The 26,321-nt window shown below is 33.9% G+C and overlaps 1 protein-coding gene across 2 annotated transcripts in view; it reads left to right on the forward strand.

The window, feature by feature from the left end:
- Positions 1-26,321, forward strand: part of ACVR2A (activin A receptor type 2A) — a 92,473-nt gene that overhangs the window by 41,577 nt on the left and 24,575 nt on the right. For both annotated transcript variants that reach the window (XM_037027794.1, XM_037027795.1), the window contains exons 2-4: positions 15,183-15,390; positions 21,312-21,421; positions 21,622-21,776. In XM_037027794.1, coding sequence (XP_036883689.1) covers positions 15,183-15,390; positions 21,312-21,421; positions 21,622-21,776 — 473 coding nt within the window. The remainder of the gene's footprint in view (positions 1-15,182; positions 15,391-21,311; positions 21,422-21,621; positions 21,777-26,321) is intronic.

The following is a 26,321-nucleotide window of genomic DNA, read 5'->3' on the forward strand; positions in this document are numbered from 1 at the left end:
ATAAAATGAATGAAATAGTTTACAAAAAAATGAAAATTCCAAAGTAGTAAAGTGAGCAAAAAATTAAAATTTGGTTTCGTAAAACCAATTTTCTTTCACCAGTGCTGCTTCGTTTTCTCTTAGTCATCACCTCAAAGCCTCTCCTTAGGTGTTAGATATATGATGTGTTTGTTTATATTTAAAAATGCTAATATTAGAGATAGATCTTTGATTGTGTGGCACCTAGGACATAATTTTTATCAGCTTATCACTATCACTCTTTTCATCACATTTATGGGGCTTTTAATATCTGTAGATATGTAAGTTCCCTTTGGGCTGGAACTTTATTCAATTATAGTTTGCATTCAATATTATTATTTAAAAATTTTTTTAGTACTATTCAAGTCCAGTTGTCCCCAATTTTTCCCTCATTGCTCTCCCCTGCCCTGCCTAGCCCTCCTTCCACATTCTGTTGTCTTCCCCATTGTCCTTGTCCATGGGTCCTTTAGGGCAAGGGTCAAGTCAAGGAACATGTATTCAGTATTATTTTGTATTAGTTTCATGTGTCTAGCGTAGTGGTTAGACAATCATAGACTTTACAAAGGGATTCTCCTGATATTTCCAGTACACACCTGGCACCACATGTAGTTATTAACAATATTATTGGGGCTCAAACTTTTATTGAAGTTGTTCACTATTCTTACGTTGTTTTTAAAAAGCAAAATTGTGCTTCACTGAAAATTGAGTCAGGTGTGCATGAGTGCTAAATGGGAAGAAAGTATGTGAATTCCACTATGAATTGGTCTTCAGACTTAGTGGAAAGCCAGAGATTAGAATTGTTGACCCCTGAGTCACCAGCCAGTCAGCTGCTTAACAGAGAACGACTCTGATGGGTGCAGTTGTTACCCATGTCCTTTCAACTGCTTTTTGTCTCCATCCTTTTCCCTCCTGTTCTCTTGCTCCTGTTCCTTCTTTGTCTCTTCAGTGTACAAATACATCACTGAGTATTAAAAAGGGTAACAATAGTAGTGTTATTATTGAAGTCTCCGTGTCTGAATTCCTTTGCTCTCTGCTTACGCATGTTCTGATCTCAGACTTCCATTCCAAGGATAGACCTAAACATTGGCCAGCTGTGCACTTAGTTTCTGGCACTGGGAAAGTGTCTTTTAACTTGGAGGAAAGTGCCCTATATTTGAACTTCTTTAAATCTTATTTTGGTCTGTTTCAGTAGTTCACTAGTGAAAAAAAATGTCTCATGTTTAATTGTTTCACAAATAAAGGAGTAGGAACAACTCAATAATTGCTAGGGTTCTGTGGATCTTTGTTCTTTAAAAGAATGATGGATATAAACATTTCTGAGTGGGAGTATGTTGAAGAAATGGTGAATTTCATTCAAGGTGGCCTAACAGCATTGTTTTCAAAATATTTAACTTACTAGAACATAATAAGCAAGGATGTATTGATGTGTTGTCTCTCTTGCAATATTAGATTTAAAAATAAATAGGTGTATGTAGTGATGGAACTGTTTCATATTATGATTATGTTGGTGTGTACATGAACCTACACATTTGAAAAACATTGCTTAGAATTAATACACACATACCCCTATATACACAAACAAGTACAAAACTGGGGAAATCTGAATCAGATTAGTGGATTGTATCATTGTCAATATCATAGTTATTCCAACCTGTTGTAAGATCTTACCATTTGAGAAAATGAGCTAGGGCTGCATAGAATCTCTCTATTAGTCCGTACAACTGCAATCAGTCTGTCATTATCTTAAAATAAAATGTTTAATTTAAAAAAATAAATAGTTTAACCTGCTTGACTGTTCTTCTTTTCTACTCTTCCAGGGTTGTGTGTCATACTCCTGAAAACAAAAAATATTATTTTACTATTCACTTAAAAAAACAAGGGTTTTCCTAGTTTTATTAGTTGGATATAGGTGGTATAATATATTAGAAAATAATTCTCCACATAGTAAAACATATCAGTTATTGATTATTGTTGAAGTAAATGTGGCTTATTTTCAGTGTAAACATGACATTGCAAGTGAAAGTTTTATTTGTGAGGGTGATAAAAATTGTGAACTAAATGTAGAATGCTTTACAGATATTTATATGAAAGCTTTCTGAAGGAGGTTAGTCTAGACTCTTTTCTGCTGTAACTTTCATCTTGGTTAAAACTGTGTAACATTTATCATGCTACTTTTTTTTACTTTTCAAAACCTTTTTATTAACTGCTGAGTGGTTATACAGAGAAATATGAATGCTTACAGTAAAAATCATTACATTTAGTATAAATGTTTTGTTCATCAAGTTGTGGGGGAAATATCTATTGAGATAATATTAAAATACTTCTGTTGTGGTAATTAATACAGAACAAAAGTGTTAGAGTTGGGACAGTATCAATATAGTAAGACTGTTAAAGTATTGAAAATTTTTTTCTTTCATTTTAGAAGGTAAAGGTTAAAACTGGATTTAGAGAAATACTTTTAAATTATTAATGTGAAAGATTTAGATTAGATATACTTTGTAATACTAAGTAAAAGTGTTTTAATCTGATTTTATTATTCAAACAGTCCTTAGTTGTTTGGGAACTGTTTCCAAACTAGAGTTATTTTGCCTTTGTTCATTTTATGATTGGTAACATCTCCAACTTTTCCAAGCATTTTCTCTGTGTTTTCACTCCACTCTGCTATGTCCCCCATTAAAAGGGCTTAGAGATAGGAGGGTGGTTGTAGAAAGACAATATCAAGGCTTGAAAGAGTTTGATGTTCAAAGAATTCACTGACTGCTGCGAATTGAAGCTGAAGAAGAGCCAAACTGTGGAAGGATTGAAGTGTTCAAGTTTTATTTTAAGGCGTAGGACAGTGGAAAGCCATTCGATGGATTTAAATTAGGGGAGTGACTTGATTTTGTTGGCTTTAAAGTCTCTGATTTCTGGATGGAGAAATGATTGTATGGGATAAAAGTGAACCTGGGAAATCAGGGAGACTATTGCTCTTCCTCGGGGAGATTGGTGACTCCCAGTAATAACCTTCTTACTCTACTGTCCCTCACCTCCTTCAAACACTGGTTTAGATTTTTTCTAATTCTGTTACTTATGACTTAAATCTCTGAACTGATTTTGGTGTTTTTGTTTTGTTTCAGTTATCGATAAATTTTCATTTGACGAAATAGCTAACATTATTTTATTTTATTTATTATGGGTGCTAGTATGAATTTCTATATGGCTAGTATACCTTTATGGAGAGTTTATTTACTTTCTAAATTGTCCTTACTGCCTACGAATGAGTTGATGTGGCTGCTCTTAATACCAAACAGACTAGTGAGCACTTAGTATACTGTAAGTATACTCACTTGAGTTTTGTTTTTCTTTATTCACTTTTTTCTAAATTCAGTCTAAGACAAGAGTGTACTTTTTTTAGAGGCATTTCTAAAAAAACACATTTCTTATTTCTTTTACATAAAGTACATGTAAAGTACTTGATAAAGATTAAAATTCCATAGTCTTTGTGATTTTCTGATTATTTATATATCATTAGTGTCTTCCCACTTACCTTAGAGAAGAAATGAGAATAAACCTTAATGAAGTTCAGATGTATCTAATGATTTGTGAGTTTCTCTCTTACTTTCTACTTTCATTGTTTTGTTTTGAAAATAAGCCTCTTTTTCTCTTCTTTCCAGGTTGAGGTTAAAGATTTCTCAGATTTTGAAAATATTTTCCTTTTCACTATTTCTGTTTATTACCTGAATAGGTAATAAACAGCGCCTGATACAGTGTGTTCCAACACTGTACGAGGTTTGTTAAGAAGGTATCCAGCCATGTAGTATGAAAAATAGAGACATTTATTGTAAAAGATACAAGATACAAGAAACATTGCACATAGGACAATGACACCTCAGTCCCTTTCAAAGTTCGCACCTTAGGATCTTGAGCAGTTCTCCCATTCTCCATCAGGTGCCCCATTGTATTTCCCTAAATCTCGATCTCTTCCCTTTCAAAGGTGATTTTAGTTTTGGAAAAAGCCAGAAGCTGCAGGGTACCAAATCTGGGCTGCTGTGGCTGAGTCACCTGGGTGATTTGATGTTTCACCAAAAAACCCTGCAGGACATGTGATGCATGAGCAGGCGTGTTGTCATGATGAGGCTGCCAATCACCAGTTGCCCTTAGCTGTGACCTTCTGAATCCTCTGAATAGTTTCTGCAAAGGAATGTTCGGGCATAATGCAAAATCTGATACAGATTCATTGTACTACTTGCTCACTGATTTTGACTGGGATGGCTACACAATACACATACTCTGTCAAGGGCATCTACCATCCCCACTGACTAGTACAGTGAAGTCATCATTGTTCATGCATGTGCATTCTAGTCCACTCTCCTTGGCTGCCAGGTTACATCAATGTTAGTGCAAACTGTTCTCATTATATTAACATGGCTGGGCTTTTTCTGGATAGACCCTACTGTATATTTGTCGAATGTTGATGATGTTTTGTGTCGTATAAGATTTCTTGTTACATGTCACCAAAATAGACATTAAAGTGTCCCTGCTGGGGCCAAAGGGGTAGAAGAGTAGAACTTTCTCATTTGTGAGGGGGAAAATATTGGGCTCTTCTTTTTCCGTTTTTTGTTTGTTTGTTTGTTTAATTGGAAATCTCTCCCTGTACTATTATAAGAAGCCTACTTATATTGATTAAAATGAGTAGTGAAAGCCATTTTTTTTCTTACAACCGTTACCTCTGCCCTCTTTTTTAATAATTAAAAAGGCACAAGGAGGTTGAGGTCTGGAAATCTGTCAAACTTTCTTGGACTGTTGTAGAAAAACAGTCTTAAATGTAGTCCCAGGTGCTAGTTAATTGAATCAGAAATTTGGAGTTTCGTGATTTACTCTTTTGCTGGCTTATGTGCATATATACATATACCTACTTTATATATTCAGAAAAGTGAAGTTCTTTGGTAATTGATGACAAAAATTAATGCTTTATTGTAGACTGCCAATCATATATACCAACTTGAAGTATATTTCTGCCCAAACAGATGTCAAGTCATTCCTTAAGAAGCTGAGAGTGGTTACCTTTAAAGATAAAGTCTCTCTGATTCTGATGTCTTCATACTGCATTTGCTCTGCCTGTATGTCAGTGTGTCTATATTTGTGACTTTTATTTTTTTAAACACTTTTCAAGTATTTTTAAAAAGATTTTTTATTTATTTATCTTTAGAGAGGAAGGGAAGGACAGAAGGAGAGAAACATCAATGTATGGTTGCCTCTCGTGAGTCCCCTCCTGGGAACTGGCCTGCAACCCAGGCATGTGCCCTGACTGGGAATCAAACGGAGATGGTGTGGTTCGCAGGCCCACGCTCAATCCACTGAGCTACACCAGCCAGGGCTATATCTGTGACTTTTAAAGAAATTTTTCTTTCTTTGAGAAGAAAATATTACAATGGATGTCTTTTGTTATTTAGTATTTAGTAATTGAGAGCTGGTTTATTAGCATCCTTTATCAAACAAGACCTGTGTAGAGAGTACCTTCTGTATTTAGTGAAGAATTTAAGAAATAAAGTCTTCTGAAAGTTTTGATAATAAAGAAATGCGCCCTTTTGTATTAAACTGGATTTATAATTAAGTGAATTTAAAAATAGGCAAATTGTAAGGAATTTATTTAAAGGGGCTTCTTGGCCTGAGTGCTGTGGCTCAGTGGGTTGGGCGTGGTCCAGACAGAGTGCACATGCCTGGGTCACAGGCTGGTCCCTGGTTGGGGCATAGAAGAGGCAAACATCCATGTTTCACTTGGACATAGATGTTTCTCTCCCTTTCTTTCTCCCTAAAAAATAAGTAAATATATATAAAGGGGCTTTTGCCTCTTTTATAAAAGTAAATTCTACCATTATAAATTTGGTGCTTTCTTTGGAACTTTATGTTTAGGCTTTTTAAGAAAGAGGTTTGAAAAAATTAGCTGATTTATGTTGGGTTTTTTTTCAAATCTTGGTCTGTATATAAGTAGATATATACTTGGGAACTATCTGTATGGGGAAAATTAGTCACTTATGGGTTAACGATGTTGAAATACATTTTGGGTGGTTATCTTAATTTGCTAGGAATTAACATTAGGAGTCCTTAAATAACCAGTGGTTAAATGTTGACTTCTAAGTACTTTTACTCTCCTTACATACACAAATGCTTATGCTGTGTCTAGTCTCACAACCTGGGTTTATCTTTTAGTTTTATTACATATTAGTTGTCTTTTTAGTTTGTATGATGTGAGCTAGGTGGATGGAATCTTGCAATATTTTGTCATACTGATAGTAAGTACTAAGTACAGAATGTAACAGGCAAGGCAAAAAATATTCCTGGGAAGAATGCCAGAAAGTGTTTGTGTATTGTGTGTTTCTTTAGAAGTGCCTGTTTGGTACTAGGAAGGTATTTAGTGTTAAAAAAAATAGATTGGCAGGACCCAGAATGTTGCATAGCCATGCAGAAACTTTATTTGAAAATTTACTCTTCTTCCTCATATTTGTGACCTGTTTATCAGAAGTCTTTTGGGACATTGTGGACTTGACTTTTCTTGCTAATGCTTAAAAACAGCCCAGGGCAGCCATATGCGGAAGGTGATTTGTGTTCTATGATGTGTATTAATATAGGAAAGAACGGATACCAGGAGACCTATGATGTGTTTCTAGTTGCAATAGAAATTATTAAAATGAGTATTTCAGTTTGGAAAAATTACTTCACCAAAAGTAATAAACAAGAATTTAAATTTTTTCTCTTCTAATAGTAGGGATCTCAGTTATAAAAAGGCCATTGGCGATGGCCTTTTATTTTTCAAACTAAAGCTATTTAAGTGATTTTATATTCTGTTAATATTTAATGTCACAGTGAGTTTTCAGTTTTCATTCTTTTCTTTTAATAGAAGTGCTCCAGTAAATACTCCTATTTTTCCTAAAGTTGTTAGTTTTAAACTGCCAGATAATATTTTGATGAAAACTTTTATGATGAAATTTTTTTTAAACAGGTGTTTTTTTAAAGGTTCTCACTCTTAGTACTTACTAAGGTTCTTCAAGGATATTTCATATTATAGCAGTTGAAGTTGTCCATTTTTATTTTTTTGCATCATAGTTTGATGACTTGCTATAAAGAAGGCCTGTATCTTCCCAAGTAAATAAAGCACTAAAACACCTTAATGTTCACAGTATCTTTTCAGTGTAATTGAGACTTTTAGATTGTTTTTAGCAGGCAGTGTGTGTAGTGTTTTCTTAATGTATTTTAGGAGTTCTGTTCTGATTTTGAGAATTTTTGTCTTTTACTCCTATAAATTTAGGTCTGATTTGGCTTTGTACAATTTCTAAAATAGCCCATTAATTCTGATAGGAGTGCTGATCTCTAGTTGTAGTCACAATGATCTCCCTTGATCATCGATGATCAGAAATCACAATGATCAGAAATCTTGTTTAATACAGTCCAAGTAATAGGCATATGTACTTGTACCCGTTTTGAAGAATTTTGTGTCTTTAATGAATGCTGGAGAACTACATGGAACTATTTTAATCTCGAGATCTGGGGACTTACAGATATCCCACACATTTTGAGGCTATAGGCAAAACATTTTTCTATTTTTCCTTATATTTAAGGATATTTATCCTGGACAATACATATTTTTCATGACAGTAATACTAAATATCAGGAAGAGAGTTAGCAACAAAGAGAAACAAAGGGTAGTAAATATGTATGGAAGCAAGTTTTGTTTTGTCAGATGATGTAAGATAAACATGTAGACAGCCCATCGTGTAACCTATATCACTTTTACAAACCAAATCACTTAAAATTTTTTAAAGTTTAAAAATTATAGATAACATACAATAGTACAGTATATTAGTTTCAGCTGTATAACATAATGAATAGGCAGTTATGTAACTTATGAAGTGATTACCTAGGTAAGTCTAGTGCTCTTAGGTACCGTACATTGTTATTAGCAATATTGACTACATTCTCTATGCTGTACTTTACGTACCCCTATTTTTATAATTGGCAATTTGTACTTAATCCCTCCTACCCCCTTCCCATCTGGCAACTAGCAATTTGTTCCCTGTATCTATGAGTTTTACTCTTTTTTAAAAATTATATTTTATTGATTATGCTATTATAGTTGTCCTGACTTTTCACCCTTTGCCCCCTCCAACCAGCACCACCTCCCCACTCCCTCAGGCAGTCCCCACACCATTGTTCATGTCAATGAGTCATGAGTAGGTTCTCTGGCTATTCCATTTTCTATACTATACTTTACATCCCCATGTCTGTTTTGTAACATCTATTTGTAATTTTTTTTTGAAAATTTTTATTAAATACTTTTGAATTTTACTGTTGTTCAAGTACAGTTTTCTGCATTTCTCCGCACCCCTTCCCCCAACCCCAGTCATCCCCACTTCCCTCCCCTGTTTCCAGCTACCCCCCTGTTTTTGTCCATGTGTCCTTTATAGTTGTTTCTGTAAACCCTTCCCCCTTCTCCCTTCCCCCACATCATTCCTTCCCCTCTCCCCTCTGGTTACTGTCAGTTTGTTCTTAATTTCAATTTCTGTGGTTATATTTACCTTGCGTGTTTATTCTGTTGACTAGGTTCCAGTTAAAGGTGAGACCATATGGTATTTGTCTTTCACTGCCTGGCTTATTTCACTTAGCATAATGCTCTCCAATTCCATCCATGCTGACACAGAAGGTAGGAGGTCCTTCTTTCTTTCTGCTGCATAGAATTCCATTGTGTGAATGTGTCATAGTTTTTTTATCCATTCATTTATGAGTTTCAAACCAAATCACTTTTATCTCTTTCTTATACTCAGAGAGATGAAGTGAGGGAATATGGAAAGCAAAAACTTCATACTGTTCTAATTTGCCACTCCTTTTTGATACCTGGGGCCATCTGGTCAGCATGAATATTATAGACCCTTGGTTTTTATTGGGTAGTTAGTATTGCTTACCAAGTTTCTTTCCATTTCAACATAGTTTACTCATTGTTGTCGTATTAATCTTAAAGAAACCTCTTCTAACTTTTGCTGTCTTACATACCTGTCTAGATTATACCCAATACTAAAGAATATGAGCCACTTATGTCTAGTGAGAGCAGTCTTCTCAAACACTGATTATTCACAGCCCTGTTTATTTGGTTATGATCTTCCCTGCCTATGTTTACCTTATTGTCTGTTTTTAATAGCCCTGCTGTAGTCCCATTTCCTCTATAAAATCTCCCTTTTTTGTTCCTGTGAATTGATTTAGTGGGTATTTATTGAGTTCTTGTATGTCCAGGCACTGGTAATACAGAGTTAATACCAGAGTTTGTTCTGGAAGCTGTTAGTCTAATGGAGATACTAGATTTTTATCTTCAAATTCCTACAGCATTTATCTGTAGCCCCTATCTTGGTGTTTTAATTTGTAGTATAAGCATATAATCAGTTTTTTTGTGCGTATATATTCCATATAAAGCAAAGTTTTCTCTAAAAGACTACTTCTCAAAATGAGTCATTTTATATTTTAATCCTTAGAGTTTTTTCATATTTGAAGCTCTCTCTCAATATTTTTATTTTGAATTAAAATACAATATTTGAAGAAGACAGACAACCTTGAAATGATACCAGTCACTGCAAGTTTTGAATGTTTATGGAGGTTTCTGGAGGGAATAGATAGAAAGGGATAAAGAGTTTAACAAATAGGAAACTACTAATGGGAGTGGCGGTGGCTTACTATCAAAACTTGTTGTAAACTATTTACAAAGGTTTTTTAAAAATTTAAAAGTTCACTTTTAAAATAAATATTGTTAAGTAGTTACTCTTATATACCTATAGAACAATGAAAAAACCCACTGTCTTACTATATGTGTTGGATATATGTGGCTTACAGAAATATTTTCAGTTACAATAGCCTATATGATTTCAAAAGGTATTGTTTCTTAAAGAACTTAAACAAAGGTAAACATTATTTACATTTTGAGACTTTTAGATGACTCAAGAGGAAGGTAATGAGATGACACTTGTTGAAAGATGTATGTGAAGTTTCAGACAAGATTGCTGTGTAAAACTTTTGTGCTTTATGATTTTAAAATATTTATAAAACTAAATTAATGAATTCAAATAAGTACATACTGGACTGTTTCATATAAATATACAAAGTTTGTATATTTCAAGTTGGGAAAAAATCTTTAGAAAATCTCATTGAGGGAGAATTGAGAATCCTTCATGTTGACTAATAAGATGCTGTTTATATTTACTTATTTTAGGGTTTCTTGGTACCATGAAGGATTGTATTATACCAGAATTTCCCAATTATTTAATTTATCTAAAATCATTCTTTTGTATATTGTTTTTGATACTATTTTGTTTTTTATTTATAGTATAAATGTTTGGGGTTAAAAGTATCATTCAAGTTTGATTCCTTCTGTAGCTAGTTCTCTTTGGACATGTGTTCTATCCCTAACTGGAAGAGAGCGATGACATGTGAAAGAGAAGTAAGAATGTCTTTTCAAGTTGGATTTATTATTTTTGAAATTTCATTAATCTTTCTTAGAAGACTAAGTTGCCTCTTTATACTGTATTTTTAATAACTTGTTGACAGCTCATACAGAATTAGAATACTTTTTTAGAAGTGGGACTCAGGTTCATAAGTTGTCACATAAAATTCTTTCTGTTTAAAGTTGGTTGTATACATAGGAAAATTGTGAGAGTAAGGCTAGTCACAGGGCTATGAAAAACATTCTTGTCTTAATTAGAAAAGAAATCAGTGCAGTTCATAATTGTAAAATACACTGTAATTCTATCTGCCATTTTCAAAGGAGTGGGGAGCAGTAGTAGTTGGTGGTTTTTTAAATTTTTATTCAGTTACATTGAGTTTTTACACTTTATTCATCAACTACTGTTTGTGTTTGGAGAGCAAGTAAATGGGTAGTCTAGGAGCCAGTGGCATTCTGATTTGTAAAAGGACATGTATAGACAAGTGATTAAAAGCAGTGAATAAACATTCACTGTTTTTAAAAAATAAAACCTTTTATATTGGATTGCAAGTAGTATGCGTTTGGGGGAATGAGAAGTCCTGATTAAAGACTTGTAGGATTTTGTTATAGTTGAGAAAATATGAAAATTCTCATATGTGAGATTTAACCTGGGAGGCTTTGTGTAAGGAGCTGGGCTTATAGGAACTTACTAGAATGGTGGTAGACAGCAATGAAATACTTCTTAAACCATTGCTCATTGCTATAGCACCATTTATTGAAAAGGCACTCTTTCCTCCATTGAATTGCTTTTGATTATTTGCCAAAAATTAACTGGGCAGATTTGTGTGGATCTATTTCTGGGGTCCCTATTTCCTTGACCCCGTGTCTGTCCTTCTGCCAGAACCACACTGCTTACTGCAGCTACATGGTAAGCCTTAACATCAGGAAAAGTGAGTTCTCCTACTTCGTTGTACTTTCTCAAAATCATTTTAGAATAAGCTCGTTTATGTTTAAGAGGAAATTGCTGAGATTTTGATATGAATTTAACCTATACATTAATTTAAATGAATTGACATGCTTACTATGTTGCGTCTTCAATCCATGAACACAGTATGTCTCTCCAAGTATTTGTCTTTGATTTCTTCCATCAACATTTTATAATCTTCATTATACAGACCCTAGATATGTTCTGTTAGATTCTGTTTAAGTATTTTATTTTCTTGTGAACAACTGTAACTTGTATTTCATTTTTAATTTCAGTTCCATTTGTCCATTCTATCAGTAAATAGAAATACAATTAAGTTGTATGTGTTGATCTTGTATCCTGTGGCCTTACTGAACTCACTAGTTCTAGCATTGTTTTAAGATTCTTTAGAACTTTCTAGATAGACAGTCATGCCATCTGCAAATAGAAACCTTTTGTATCTTTTTAAATCAGCATGCCCTTAATTTTCTTCTTGCCTTATTGCAATAGCTAGAACTTTTAGTACGATGTTATATAATAGCAGTGGGAGTAGGCATCGTTGCTTGTTTCTGATCTTAGAAGGAAAAGTGTTTAATCACATTAGCTGTAGTTTTTTTGTAGATGCTCTTTGTGAGTTTGAGGCAGTTCTATTCCTGCTCTACTGATAGATCATATGATTTTTCTCTTGTAATTTAGCTGATTTGGCAACTTGCATTTATTGTTTTTTGAATATTGTACCAATCTTGCATACCTGGCATAAATTCCACTTGGTTATAGTGTATTACTTAAAAAACAATACATCGTTGGATTCTGTCTGCTAAAATTCTGTCGATGACTTTTACATCTAAGTTAATGAAGGATGTTTGTCTGTATTTCTTTTTTTGTACAATCGTTGTCTGTTTTTGGTATCAAGGTAATACTGGCCTCACAAAATTAGTTGTGAAGTAGTCCCTCTTCTGTTTCTGGAAGTGACTGCATAAAATTAGTATTGGTGTATTATTTTAATACTTTCTCCTTTTAAAAAACAAAATTTTGATTGTCCTGAAATCTAGTTACATTAGATGAAATACACTTTTTCCTCATAGGAGGAGTATTTTAGATTTGAATATGACTTTTGCAGGCTTATTTTATAGTCACATGGTCTACCCAAATTTCAAATCCTTTTTATTGCTTTACCTTTCCTTTATCCATCCCTTCCCTCCCTCTCCTCCCCTCTCCTTGAAAAAAAAAGGTCACTGCTGCTCATTAATACATAGGCAGTACTTTATCAATAGAACAATATCTAATTTAAGTCTGATACTGGATTTTTTTACTAGACTTACTGATTTGCAGTAACTATGCTGAGTATGAATTATGAAACTATGGTATTATTTATAATATTAATTATGGAATTAATATGGAAATTGAATCACATGTGAAAGGTTTGGTAACTGGTACAAGGTCACAGTTTGCAAACTAAATTCCAAGTTCTAGTCATAGTCTACTAAGCCAGTGCCACTTAATTTAACTAAGAAGGAACGTAAGATTACCAGTGGGTCTTTGCTGCCCCCCTCCCAAAATACACGCATACCAAGATGTATTTATATATATAAATTTATATCCCCCAATGTACTTTTCAGCACTCATTCGCAGGGCCTGCAAAATGGCATTCAAACATATAGGGGATTCAGATGGACAGTATATATTTTTCATGGACATATGTTTTCATTTCTTATGTAAATAAATACCTAGGTATGCAATTTCTAGGTAGTATGTCAAACTTTTCCAAAATGGCTGGACTGTTTTGCGTTCCCACCCAGTGTGTGAAAGACCCATCTAGTTGCTCGACGTATTTACCAACATTTGAGATTTCTGTTTTTCTTTATTATTCTGATTAATATTAGATTTAGTCTTTGCATTTTCCTAATCATTAATGATATTGATTACTTTTCATGTAGTGTTTTTCGTTCCTATCTCTTTGGCAAATCATCTGTTTGAACCTTTTCCCATTCTTTAGAAACTGGGTGGTACATTTTCTTACTGAGTTATGAGAGGCCTTTCTATATTCTGAATATCAGTTCTTTTTTAGATAATAATCTGCAAATATCTTCCCTCAGTCTGTAACTTTCTTCCTTAACTTTTGAAGAAAAGTTTTAATGGAGTTCAGTTTATCAGTTCTTTTTTAATAGTTCATATGTTTTGTTTTCTAAGATATCTTTTATAATTTGGTGTCCCAAAGATTTTCCATCTATTTTTTCCTAGAAGTTTCATGGTTTCAGGTTTGATTTAGGTCTATGATATGTTAGAATTAATTTTTGTATATGGTGTGAGTTGTGAGTTGAGTGTTTTTTTCTTGTTTTGTTTTGCATGTATAGTTGTCTAATTGTTCAGTATCAGTGTTGAAAAGACTATGTTCTCTCTATTGGAGTTTATTGGCATCTTTGCTGTATCAGTTGACCATAGATGTGTCGATTTCTGGATTCTCTATTCTGTCCCATTGGTGCATGGGCTGGCTATCTTCTCACTGAGACCACACTGTCCTGATTACTGAAGTTTTATAGAAAGTCTTAAAAACAGATAATGTGGTTTCTCTTCTGTACCTCTTTTTCAGAATTATTTTGGGTATTTCTGTTCTCTTTTCCATATAAGACAACAGGTAATTAAAGTTAGGTATAGTGCAGAATCTGAAATCATTAATGAACATTTTGTCCTCTGTAACATTAAAATGTATTGGGCTATCTCGAACATTGAATAGATTTTTTTCCCCTTGAATGCTTTCGTAACATGACACCTAATTCATTTGAAAAGTATTGGTTCTCTCAATTATATAGACCTTGTGAATATTGTCACATTTTATTATTCAGTAATTAAATGTAACATTTGTTAATATTATTACTGATCCTGTCAGCGAGTTTAAGTATTAGGAAGGCGTCATGCTAATAGTGGGGGATACAAGTTTTCTAAAATTTTTAATTTTGTTTGAAAACTCAAATTTTATCACCGGTAATGCATACTGTCAGTTGTTTTTCTTGAAGTAGCAGGTTTATTTGGTTCATTTTTGAGACCATACCTGCCAGATACCCAACTTGGAAAAACCATGGTTGGTTTATTTTGCAGCTTTGTCATGCAAGGGCTTTTTCTCCAGGCAGGCGTTTTTAGTATGCAGCGGAAGTGCTGTTGTTCACTTCTTTGTCACACAGAATATTGNGTGGGGGATACAAGTTTTCTAAAATTTTTAATTTTGTTTGAAAACTCAAATTTTATCACCGGTAATGCATACTGTCAGTTGTTTTTCTTGAAGTAACAGGTTTATTTGGTTCATTTTTGAGACCATACCTGCCAGATACCCAACTTGGAAAAACCATGGTTGGTTTATTTTGCAGCTTCGTCATGCAGGGGCTTTTTCTCCAGGCAGGCGTTTTTAGTATGCAGCGGAAGTGCTGTTGTTCACTTCTTTGTCACACAGAATATTGAAGTCTGCTCAAGGTTAAGATTTAATAAAATTAACAACTTTTATGTTTTTTATCAAGGACATTCTTTAGTAAAGTGAAACTGGTCTTTTCCAGAGAAATCTGTGATAATACGTACTCACTTTCCATTATTATCTTTATTATACTTAAAGTGCAGTGATTGACCTGGAAACCTAACCCCAATGTTGCAACACTAGGAAGACAGTAAATTATTGATATATTTGGAACACCTGAAGTTAGTATAGTGAGAGACAAATCTGTTATTTTAACAATTAATGCAGTTATATTAAGTTTTTGTTTTATTATATTACAGGTGCTATACTTGGTAGATCTGAAACTCAGGAGTGTATTTTCTATAATGCTAATTGGGAAAGAGATAAAACCAATCGAACTGGTGTTGAACCCTGTTATGGTGACAAAGATAAACGGCGACATTGTTTTGCTACCTGGAAGAATATTTCTGGTTCCATTGAAATAGTGAAACAGGGCTGTTGGCTGGATGATATCAACTGCTATGACAGGTAAGGAAACATTTCATTTTGTATGATAATATTGAATAGTTTCCACTACCACCACCCGTTTTTAAAGGGGAAAGATCAATATATGGATTTTCATTTTATTTCTCTGCTTTTTTAAAAATATGAGATTGTGAAGACCATTATAATAACATGCTTTAATGACAAGATACATATTTTAAAGTACTAAAGTAAGTATGACATGTTTATGTTTTATCTTTGATATGCTTTGAACAATTGACCAAGTAGTGAGAAATATATTGGGTTGGCCAGAAAGTTCATTTGTTTTTTTCCCTAAGATGGCTCTAGTAGCACTTAGTTGTCTTTAACTTCATTCAAAACAATTTTGTTAAATTGTATTGTGACAGCTGTCATGTCAGCGTGCATTTAAAAAAAACATCAAAATTGCTGAATTTTTTTGTGTAGCTATTTTAATAGCTGGAAGATGGAAGAAAACACCCAACTTTTTGGCATATTAGGCTTTATTATTTCAAGAAAGGTAAAAACATAACTGTAATGCAAAAAATTTGTGCAGTGTACGGAGAAGGTGCGGTGACTGATTGCATGTGTCAAAAAGAGATTTGCAAAGTTTCTTGGTACTATTGACATTTTTGTAAAATAATTCTTTGCTGTAGGGCTGTCTCATACATTAGAAAATGTTTAGCAACATCCTTGGCCTCTACCCGGTAGATGCCAAGAGGTGAAGATAGCCAACTTACTCAAAATATCCAAATCAATAAAGTTTTTGGTGGAAATGAAAAACGTGTATTTTATTTTACAGAAAAAAAGCCATGTGGACATTTTGGGCAACCCAATAGACTAGAAATATTTCTTTCTTTATATTCTTAGGATTATAAACAGTCTTAAAATGCCAATTTCAAGGAAAAGGGATTTTAAAATTGCTTTAAAAGACAGTGTATCCATTGAAATCTCCTCTCAAGGAGACTAAGCTTAATCATAGTATTTAATTTCCTTTTAGTTTTCTTCTTTATGTATCTGGAAGAAATTGATCTCTCTAGATTTTTTACTCTTTTTCTTGCAAAGTAGGCCTTTGTTCTTTACCCCAAGAGACATTTTAACTTGACATTCAGAATTACATCAGAACTAACTAATACAGTCCTCATAGAAAGCTACATTTTATTTAAAAGATCTCACTTAAATTGTTTTATTTTCTACTGGAAATGAAATACAGAGGACAGGTGATCTTTCTGTAAGGAGTCCAATAGATATTGCACTGATCATTTAAACTGCCAGGGCCACGGTAGATGCCAGGGTAGGTGCTGATGACTGACAGAGGCTGCAAAATCCTAGGTAACCAGACTTCTTGGAGCCAAAAACTTCATATAATCGTGAAATACTAGATACTTCCTGATCTGCTTTCAGGTGCCTCATTTGATTACCATGAATCTATGGGTGGTTGGCTATATATGATTAATATAAAAATGTATTGAGTAAGACCATACAAATTGAATTAGCTACACTCTTTCTTAGAAGTAAAGTCATTTAGGTGTATATGTATTATTTAGGGTATACTTCTAAATTTGTGAATTTTCCAGGGATTGTTTCTTTATAATTATACATTTGTGCTTTTCAATTATTAGCCTATTAACAGAAGTGATCATTAAGTGATATTTGCTATAATGAAGGGTAACTTGGGCCACTAAGAAAACAGTATGGAAGTTCCTTAAAAATTAAAAATAACAGCTACCAGCCCTGGCTGGTGTAGCTCAGTGGATTGAGCACAGGCCTGCAAACCAGAGGATCGCAGTTCGATTCCCAGTCGGGGCACATGCCTGGGTTGCAGGCCGGTCCCCTGCAGTCTAACTCCCAGCAGGGGATGCACAAAAGGCAACCGTACATTGATGTTTCTCTCCTTCTCCCCTTCCCCTCTAAAAGTAAATAAATAAATAAAATCTTTTAAAAAATCCCATCTTTAAAAAAAAATACAGCTACCAAATGATCCAGCAGTTCCACTTCTGAGTTATTTATCTGAAAATGAAAGCACCAACTCAAAAAGATGCACAGTGTTGGGAAAAAGTAATTCCTGCTTGAGTGTGGTTGGCAGGGTAATAATATGGATATAATAATATATCATTTTAATTTGAACATTCGCCTAAAATGTCATATGGTGTGCTTGAGTGTGATATTGTTATGTTACAGAATTGCATGCTTATGATTTTGTAATAAAAGATTTTGTACTAAAACGGCATTATTTGTGCTGGGCATTGTATATGCATCTTCATGTTCATTGCAGCATTATTTACAATAGCCAAGATGTGGAAGCAGCCTGTTTATCAGTGGATGAATGGATAAAGAAAATGTGTGTGTACATATAATATTCATATTAAAATACACATTTATGTATACCATTTAATATTAATATATAACATGTAAAAATATAATAGTCTATTGTGTGTATATAAATCAGCCATAAAATGCAAGACATCTTGCTCTTTGAATCTGTGTGGCTAGACCTTGATGGCATTATGCTAAGTGAAATAAGTCAGAGAAAGACAAATACCATATGATGTCATTTATATGTGGTTAAAAAAAAAACTTGTAGATACAGAGAACCAAACATTGGTGGTTGCCAGAGGCTGAGGGTAAGGGGGGTGTGGAATAGGTGAAGGGGAAGAAAAGGCGCAAGTTTATAGTTACAAAACAAATTAGTCCTGGGAATGTAATGTACAGTATGGTGACTATAGTTAATACTGAATTGCATATTTGAAAGTTGCTAAAAGACTAGATCTTAAAAGTTCTCATCACAAGGAAAAAATTTAGCTGTGTGGTGATGGATGTTAGCTAGACTTATTGTGGTGATCATTTCACAGTATATACAAATATCATACTATTATGGTATATATCTGAATAATATGCAACATTACATGTCAATTATATCTCAATTTTTAAAATAAAAGTAGGTAGGCCCTGGCCAGGTAGCTCAGTTGGTTTGAGTGTCATCCTGGTATGTCAAGGTTGTGAGTTGGATCCCTGGTCAGGGCACATGTAAGAATCAACCAATGAATGCATAAGTTAAACAACAAATCAGTGTTTCTCGCTCTGTCCTCTTTCTTCTCTCTCTCGATAAACAATTTAAAACATTTTTTTTAAAGATAGGTAAAAAGAAGTTGGGGGAAAATTAAATTTGGGGATCATTTTTATCCAAAACTGTCTTTCATTGATTAGTTGAAAGGGATTCTTTCAACTAATCAGGGATTCTTGTTTTTTTTTTTTTTTTTTTTTTTAGTAAAAAGATTCTTGTTCTTTTTGTAGTAAAAAGATAATGTACTTCTCACCTAAAACCAGTATTGCTGGATGTTAAATTTTGTGCAGTAATGGGATGTGGGTTGTTCATTACAAATGCTTATTCTTACAGCAGTATTTACTATACCAGCTCTGTTTCTGGGGATTGAATACTAATTTGAAAGTATGGGAATTTTCATTTTTATGCTCTGAATTTGATTAAAAAATAGATATTAAGGATAGTAAGGGAAGTAGGAGAAAGGAAAAAGATTCAAGAAATGTCAAAGAGTGGAGGAAAAGAGTGATAAGAATGAAATTGGATTGCCAAAGGTAATTAGGCTAGGTTAATTAACCTATAATTTGAGGCATGATTCTAAATATTAAATTTAAAATTTATATATACATTTTTGTAAAGTGTTTAAAAATTTAGCTTTGTCTTTTACTTTCTACTAAGTAGATACTGGTATAAATGTTATTTTAAATTTTGATTTTTTTAAAGAAACTGCATTCTCCCTGAAATATCTTGAGCTTTTAATTTTATATTCAACCTTATTATTCTAATAACCATTATTAAAGTTCACAATTTATTTGTAACCTATGTCTTTAATTCTACCTGATGTTTATTAGCAGTATTTAAATGTTTGATTTTAAATAATTAAAAATAGGAACAGTGGTCCCCCCCCTTAGCTGCAGTTTTGCTTTCTGTAGTTTTCAGTTGCCAGTGGGCATTAAGAGTGTTATTCTTCTGGTGCAAAAATATTGAATGGAGGATTCTAGGAATAATTCACAAGTTGTAAATTGTGCGTTCTTCTGAGTGTTGTGATGAGTCTGATGCTGTCCTACTTGGAACCAGAATCATCCCTTTGTCCTGCCTGTGCATGTTGTTTATGCCACCTGCCCATTAGCCATTTAGTAGTTGTCTTGGTTATCAGATCACATAGCAGAAAGAGAGAGAGAGGGAGAGTCCACGTGTATAATAACTACAGTATTGTTATACTTGTTCCATGTTGTTATTAGTTGTTATCTCATGCAGTACTTAAGTTATAAATTAAACTTTATCACAGGTATGAATATATAGGACAAAGCATAGTATATATATAGGGTTTGGTACTATCCTTGGGTTTCAGGCATCCACTGGGGTCTTAGAAATTATCCCTCTGGGGATAAGGGCAGAGGGACTGCTGTTTCTTAGTGGTTGATTAGGGTTAGTTCTAGATGCTAACTCCGTATTTTTTCAGCAGCTTAGGTCCTGTGTAGAAGGCTGCCTCTCCCTTCCCCCCAGATAGACCTAACTTGAGTTGTTTCTGGAGTCAACTAGGTTCTAACTGTAGTTACATGTTCCTGTTGCTTATCTTAACTCTGTCCATTGTGTTCAGGGTATTTAAATCTACTGGTACTGAAAATGACACTTAATTCCCAAAGCCTAGTTTGGGTCTCTGATACTGAGGTATTTTCCTATTTGAGACAGGAACTTGCATCATTTTGTATTTATGTGTTTATACGTATATGCAGGGGAACCCCCAAAACCTGGAATTTATTTATAATAATTGTGTATTTATTCTTATGTGTTTAAACTTCAGTCACCTTCAAAGTACTATCCATTTGATGCAGTACACCTATTGAGAAACATTTTTTCCACTGACCAGAACAGTTTTTGAACTTACCAATATTGATGCCTTTTAGTGCTTCTGCTGCTTTTTGTTTCACCCCTTCCACATCGCAAAACATTTCTCTTTTGGACTTTTTTCATCCAGGGAAACAAAAACAAGTCACCTGGGGTGAAATAAGGTGAATAAGGAGGGTAGGACATGGGGGTCATGCCAGTTTTGGTCAGAAACTGCTGGATACTCAGTGTGGTGTGGGCAGGTGTGCTTGTAAATACCCATCATGAAATGGACAAATGTGCTGAAAGAGTCTTCAAAAAAAATCACTAGAACACTCATCTAGTGGGGGAAGCCTGTTCTATAAGCAGCTCACCCTCCAGAAGATAATTCTAGTTTTGGGGGGGTTCCCCCTTGTATATGTATTTATATGTAAACACATGCAGTTTTATATGTAGTGTCCAGCTTTGGTATTCCTGAAATGGGAAAGCTGTATTTCTTGTGAGAAAAAACACTCTGAGACCAAATTACTTCATTGGCTTATGTTTCTTTTTAAGTTATCTAATAATTATACACAAAAAAATGGTTGCCTTGATCATTAAAAACCAAGTTAAAGCAACACTCTCAAGCAGCCAATGTGATTGTTATATAAAATCAATTGTTGTCCTGGGTGGTGTGGCTCAGTGGATTGAGCACTGGCCTGCGAACCAAAGGTTGCCAGTTGGATTCCCAGTCAGGGCACATGCCTGGGTTGCAGGCCAGGTCCCTAGTGGGGGATGTGTGAGAGGTAACCACACATTGATGTTTCTCTCTTTCTCTTTTTCCCTCCCTTCCCCTCTCTCTAAAAATTAAATAAAATCTATTACAAAATCAGTTGTTGATTTTATTCTGATGAGATTTAGTAACAGGATTTCAGGAACAGTTGTGGTTTTTAAGAATTGATCATTGAATATTAATAAAAATCTTGACATTGACTATAAATGACTTGCTATTTTCTCTCTGAGAGGAACTTTTGAAAAACATCTATTGTAGATCAGTATAATAAATGTTGATTTTAATTATTTCTCCTTTGTTTGTTTACAGGACTGATTGTATAGAAAAAAAAGATAGCCCTGAAGTATATTTTTGTTGCTGTGAGGGCAATATGTGTAACGAAAGATTTTCTTATTTTCCGGAGATGGAAGTCACACAGCGTAAGTTCAGAGGAAAATGCATTTTTTAAATGCATCACACAGCCTGCTTAATAGATTGAAAACAAAGTGTAATCTTGTTGATGGAATAATTTACTCCTGCCTCTCGCTTATCTTTCTCCTAAAATTTGATCCCTATAATACATATTTGTTGTAGAGTTTTTAGACCAAATTTGAACTGTTTCTTTTTCCCCCTTCCACAGCTACTTCAAATCCAGTTACACCTAAGCCACCCTACTACAACATCTTGCTCTATTCCTTGGTGCCACTTATGTTAATTGCGGGGATTGTCGTTTGTGCATATTGGGTATATAGGCATCATAAGATGGCCTACCCTCCAGTACTTGTTCCAACTCAAGTAAGTTACTGTCTTGTACTTTGTTCTATTTTAAATTGCATATTTTAAAGGAATATTGCTGTAGTAAAACCCACTGGGTTGTTAAAATTTATCTCTGTAGTTAATTTTTGAATGTTTATTGCCATGGAAATTACAGCTGGTTTTGCAGGCATATTGATTTGCTATGTCCTGAACTTTCTCACTTTAGTTTTGAGGTAGACTAGATCGAAGAGTATTCCATTCCCGTTCTTCTTGGGAGAGTTTTACTATCATTGTCATACTTTACAATGTGACAGATACCCTGCTTTGTTTCTTGAGAAATAATTGATGATGGAGAAGGGAAAACATTACCCTTTCTTCCCCTCCCATTCTCTTCTCCATTTGTCAATTTTTGTGCCTTTTTCAAGACTACTTGCCAAAATATCCTTTAACCATGGGGAGGGATCCACATAGTGAGGTCACCACGAAAGTGTGGGAAAGAGAGGTTTCACAAGGGCTTTAGGAAGATATATCCATAAAAATATTGTTTTGAGGGAAAGGAGCAGGAGAGGAGCATTTCTTACCATGTGTTATTGATTTTGTGTGCGTGTGTGTGTGTGTGTGTGTGTGTGTGTATTTTGTTTGCACCAGTAACTTTTTTAATGCCCTTGATTGTCACTTCCCCAAGCTGGAATATACCTGAGAATGTAGGTGTGGCAGGTGGCCAGATTAAGTGCATGAAGTTTTTCTCACTCTCTGTCATGTAGACAGTTGGCTCTGGTCCAGTGCTTTACATAGACTTTTAATATAAGTAGTTGATATTCTGCATGCTGAGGAAAGGTGTTGACTTTTGGTTATACTTGCTTGAGACATTTTTAAACTAGTTTTTACTGTGTTTCTTTTCATTCTTAAGATCAGATTACTTTGGCCTCTGAATTTCTTTGTTTAACTTTGTTTCTCTAGTACCAATAGGATTAATGGTTAAAACTTCATAGAAGAAAATGGCATAGTCCTATAATTTGACCAAATTATATGACCAAAACAACTTCTTCCCTTTAAGCTTTATTTACATAACATACTTCTTTCTCAGTACTTGCAGCAATCTGTTAGCATTACATCATTGATCCCCATAATCTTTGTAAGATGTGTATATGGAGAAATAAACTTGATAGTAGAATACCTGATTCAATTAGGTAAACACATTATTTTGTGCAGCTGAAATATTTTAACTTTTAAACATTAGTAACTAAGTTATGTGTGTTATAAAACCATCTCTAAAAAGTATTTTAAGATAAAAAAACTTTAGTATCCAATAAATATGTGTAGTTTACTCCAAAAGGCCATCAGATGATTTACTTTATCTTCTGTTGGTAGTATTTTAATAGTAAATGTCTACATTTAGAAGAGAGAATATTTATATTTAGTACTATAGTGGTATCTGAATGAATGAGCTTACATTTGTAGTATGATAGAAACAAACTGGAAACCTATATTTAAAAACAAATTTATTGTTTCTTAGTAGAACTCTAAGAACACTAATGTAATCTTATAGATAGCATTGATTTGTTTGTAATATTGATATAAAATATGGTTGGGCATGCTTCTAGAGGGCTAGATATCATATATGAAGGTACTTCATTTAGAAATGCTAATTAATTGAAGGGTTTAGACTTTAAAAAAAGATGCAACTATTATTAATAACTAAGAATTAGGGCTCTTCAGTACTAACTATCTCTATGGTTTTTAGATATTTGTTGCCATGGTTAATGTTATTGTACACATTTATTTAGTACTTGCATTGTTCCTGTGGTGAATTCGGATAAATTGTATGAATTACTGAAAAATAAGAAATGAGTTTGAAGGTTTCTTGATGAAATGACCTGGAATGGTCAAGCTTTGTAATTAAAAATACAAGACATGCCTAATGTTATACTTTTGTTCTGTCATAAAGTATGTTGTGGGAAATGAGCATTGTCATCAGTGTGGAATTTCATTTCTGTCAGCTTTCACAATGTCTCAAAAAGTATAGTGTCATAATTTGAGTCTCATTTTTGGTGAGAGGTTATGAAAACTAGTTCTGCAAGACAACTTAGGGGCCACCTTGTTAAAAAATACTTAGTTATATCTATTTCAAAATAATTACTGAAAAATTACAACACACATTCATTGAACATTTAGAATGTATAAGAATACTGGTAAGTTATATGTATGTAGAAATTTATAAATTAGTAAGATATATCCAAATATATTAAATATCCCTGACCTGTGTGGCTCCATTGATTGGGTCTTGTCCCACGAAGTGAAAGATCATCACTTTTATTCTCAGTCAGGGTGCATGCCTGGGTCGCAGGTTTGGTCCCTGGTTGGGTTTAGTTTAGTCTCTGGTCAGGGTGCCTATGAGACAAACCGATTAATGTTTCTCTTACATCAATGTTTCCTTCCCTTTTCCTCTCTCTCCTGTTTTCTCTCTTAAAAATAAATTCGCCTGGCTGGTGTAGCTCAGTGGATTGAGCGCGGGCCTGGGAACCAAAGTTTCACCAGTTCGATTCCCAGTCAGGGCACATGCCTGGGTTGCAGGCCAGTTCCCAGCAGGGGACTCACAAGAGGCAACCATACATTGATATTTTCTCTCCTCCTCTCCTTCCCTTCCCCTCTAAAGATAAATAAATAAAATCTTTTAAAAAATAAATTCTTTTATTCATATATATATATATTATATATTATATATATATAAATTTCCCCTTATGATTTCCACATATGAGGATCAGCCTTTAGAATTTGTTAAAAAATCCAAATGCCTGGACCAAATCACTGAAAGTATAGAATAGGGCCTGGGATATTGTGTTTCTAATAAGTTTCCCAGGTGATTTAGATGACCAGCCAGGAGTGGAAAGCACTGATTTGCTTATATGTTATAAACAAATCATTTGTTTATATTTTTTAACACTATATAAACCTCATTGTTTATATAGTATTGTATAATCCCCATTTTATAGATAAAGCAGTTGAGACATAGCATACCTCACAAGTATCAGAACTGGAATCTAAACCAAGGACTCTGACAGCTAAAGCTTTGCTCTACTGTTTACACTGTTCTGCTTCTCTTTTTCTACAGAGCTGTTGCCTCACATTTTTTCAGGTAATTCAGTAAACACCCCTGCCATTTCAAATTCATTCTACAGGCTAAATTATTTTCGTAATTTTAGATGTTGAATAATTTGACTATTAAAATGAGCATTTATGATATCACATGCATCTCCAATAGGACAAAAAGAAAATAAATAAGTCATAAATATATAGAAGGTCATACTTACGTTTTCCATTAAAAATTTTTTCAAGTACATTTTAGAATAGGTTTTATGAAGTTTGATTGGGTTGGAGGTGAAGATTCCTGTGTATCTGAGTTGATAGTGCTAGTGTCTAGTTGTTATTCAAGACTCTTGAAGGATAGAAGTAGATAGGAGAGACAAGCTGCACATTTGAAATCATAAGGTAACTTCTTTATTTCACCCCATATTCATGTCCCCTTGTTCCAAGTTTAATTCCAAGAGCAGTTAGGAAAATATCTTAACATTCTTGAGGATTTCTGGAACATTTTTTTCCCTAAATTCTTTAAACACTTTCAGACAGTGATATAAAATTTATCATTCCTTAGGGAAACTTTTCCTTAGAACTTTGGCTAAAGGCTGGTTTGTGGATTAACTTGTCTATTGTTAGATGTTTGTGGTGATTTCTTCTTATGCTGATACCTTGTTGATGAGTCAGTCCTACAATAAGAACTATACTTGTGGATTTATAGTGATTCTCAGCAGAGCAAGAATCTGTGCTGATAAAGTTACTTATAGTGTGCTCATTCATTGCTTTGATCTCAGTGTTTATTCTTCTTGAGGGAAGAAAAGATCAATCCTGTGGGGCATACGGAGAACTACTCGACATCCACATATTGATGTCTCTTACTGAGCTGGTTCTGGTAGTTAAACGGTAGACTTCTATATAATATAAACTTGTTTAGAATTTCTTCTGGTTTTATGAGTATTTTATTCTGAGGAACTGATACAGAGACATACATGCTCTTTAAAATATGGTCATTAGTTATAGTTGTTACTAACCAATGAAAATATTTGTTCTAAAAAATCCAGCAATAGTGAAAGGCCTCTTTTGAAAAAAAAAATGAAGTCATTCTTTTTTCTTTATAACCTATATCTACTAGGTTTATAACATTATTTCATGGTATCATTGTCTTCCCAGTCACCCTGAGTGAAAGCCTTGGAGACTAGCACTTCTATTCTGGGCCCTGTCATTTATAAAGTCCTGTTCATTCACCTGTTCATCCTTTGTGATCCTGTTGTAGCTCAGAACATTATGACATCTAAGACTAAGATTACTTCTGCAATCTCATAACTGGTCTTCCGGTTTTCTCTCTTCCTTTGTACTAATGCTGTAGAATAGGATTTTATGTGTCTGATTATGTTACTGCTGTGCTTAAAAATATTTGAGAGTTCTCAGTTGATCAATAGCAAAATATACAGTGGAGCATGATATGAGGTCTTCCATACTTTGCCTTTTCGTTTTTTTCTGCTGTTACAG

This window comes from Sturnira hondurensis, unplaced genomic scaffold (assembly GCF_014824575.4).
Source record: "Sturnira hondurensis isolate 20B ecotype Veracruz unplaced genomic scaffold, ASM1482457v3 Scaffold0019428, whole genome shotgun sequence".
Classification (NCBI taxonomy): domain Eukaryota; kingdom Metazoa; phylum Chordata; class Mammalia; order Chiroptera; family Phyllostomidae; genus Sturnira; species Sturnira hondurensis.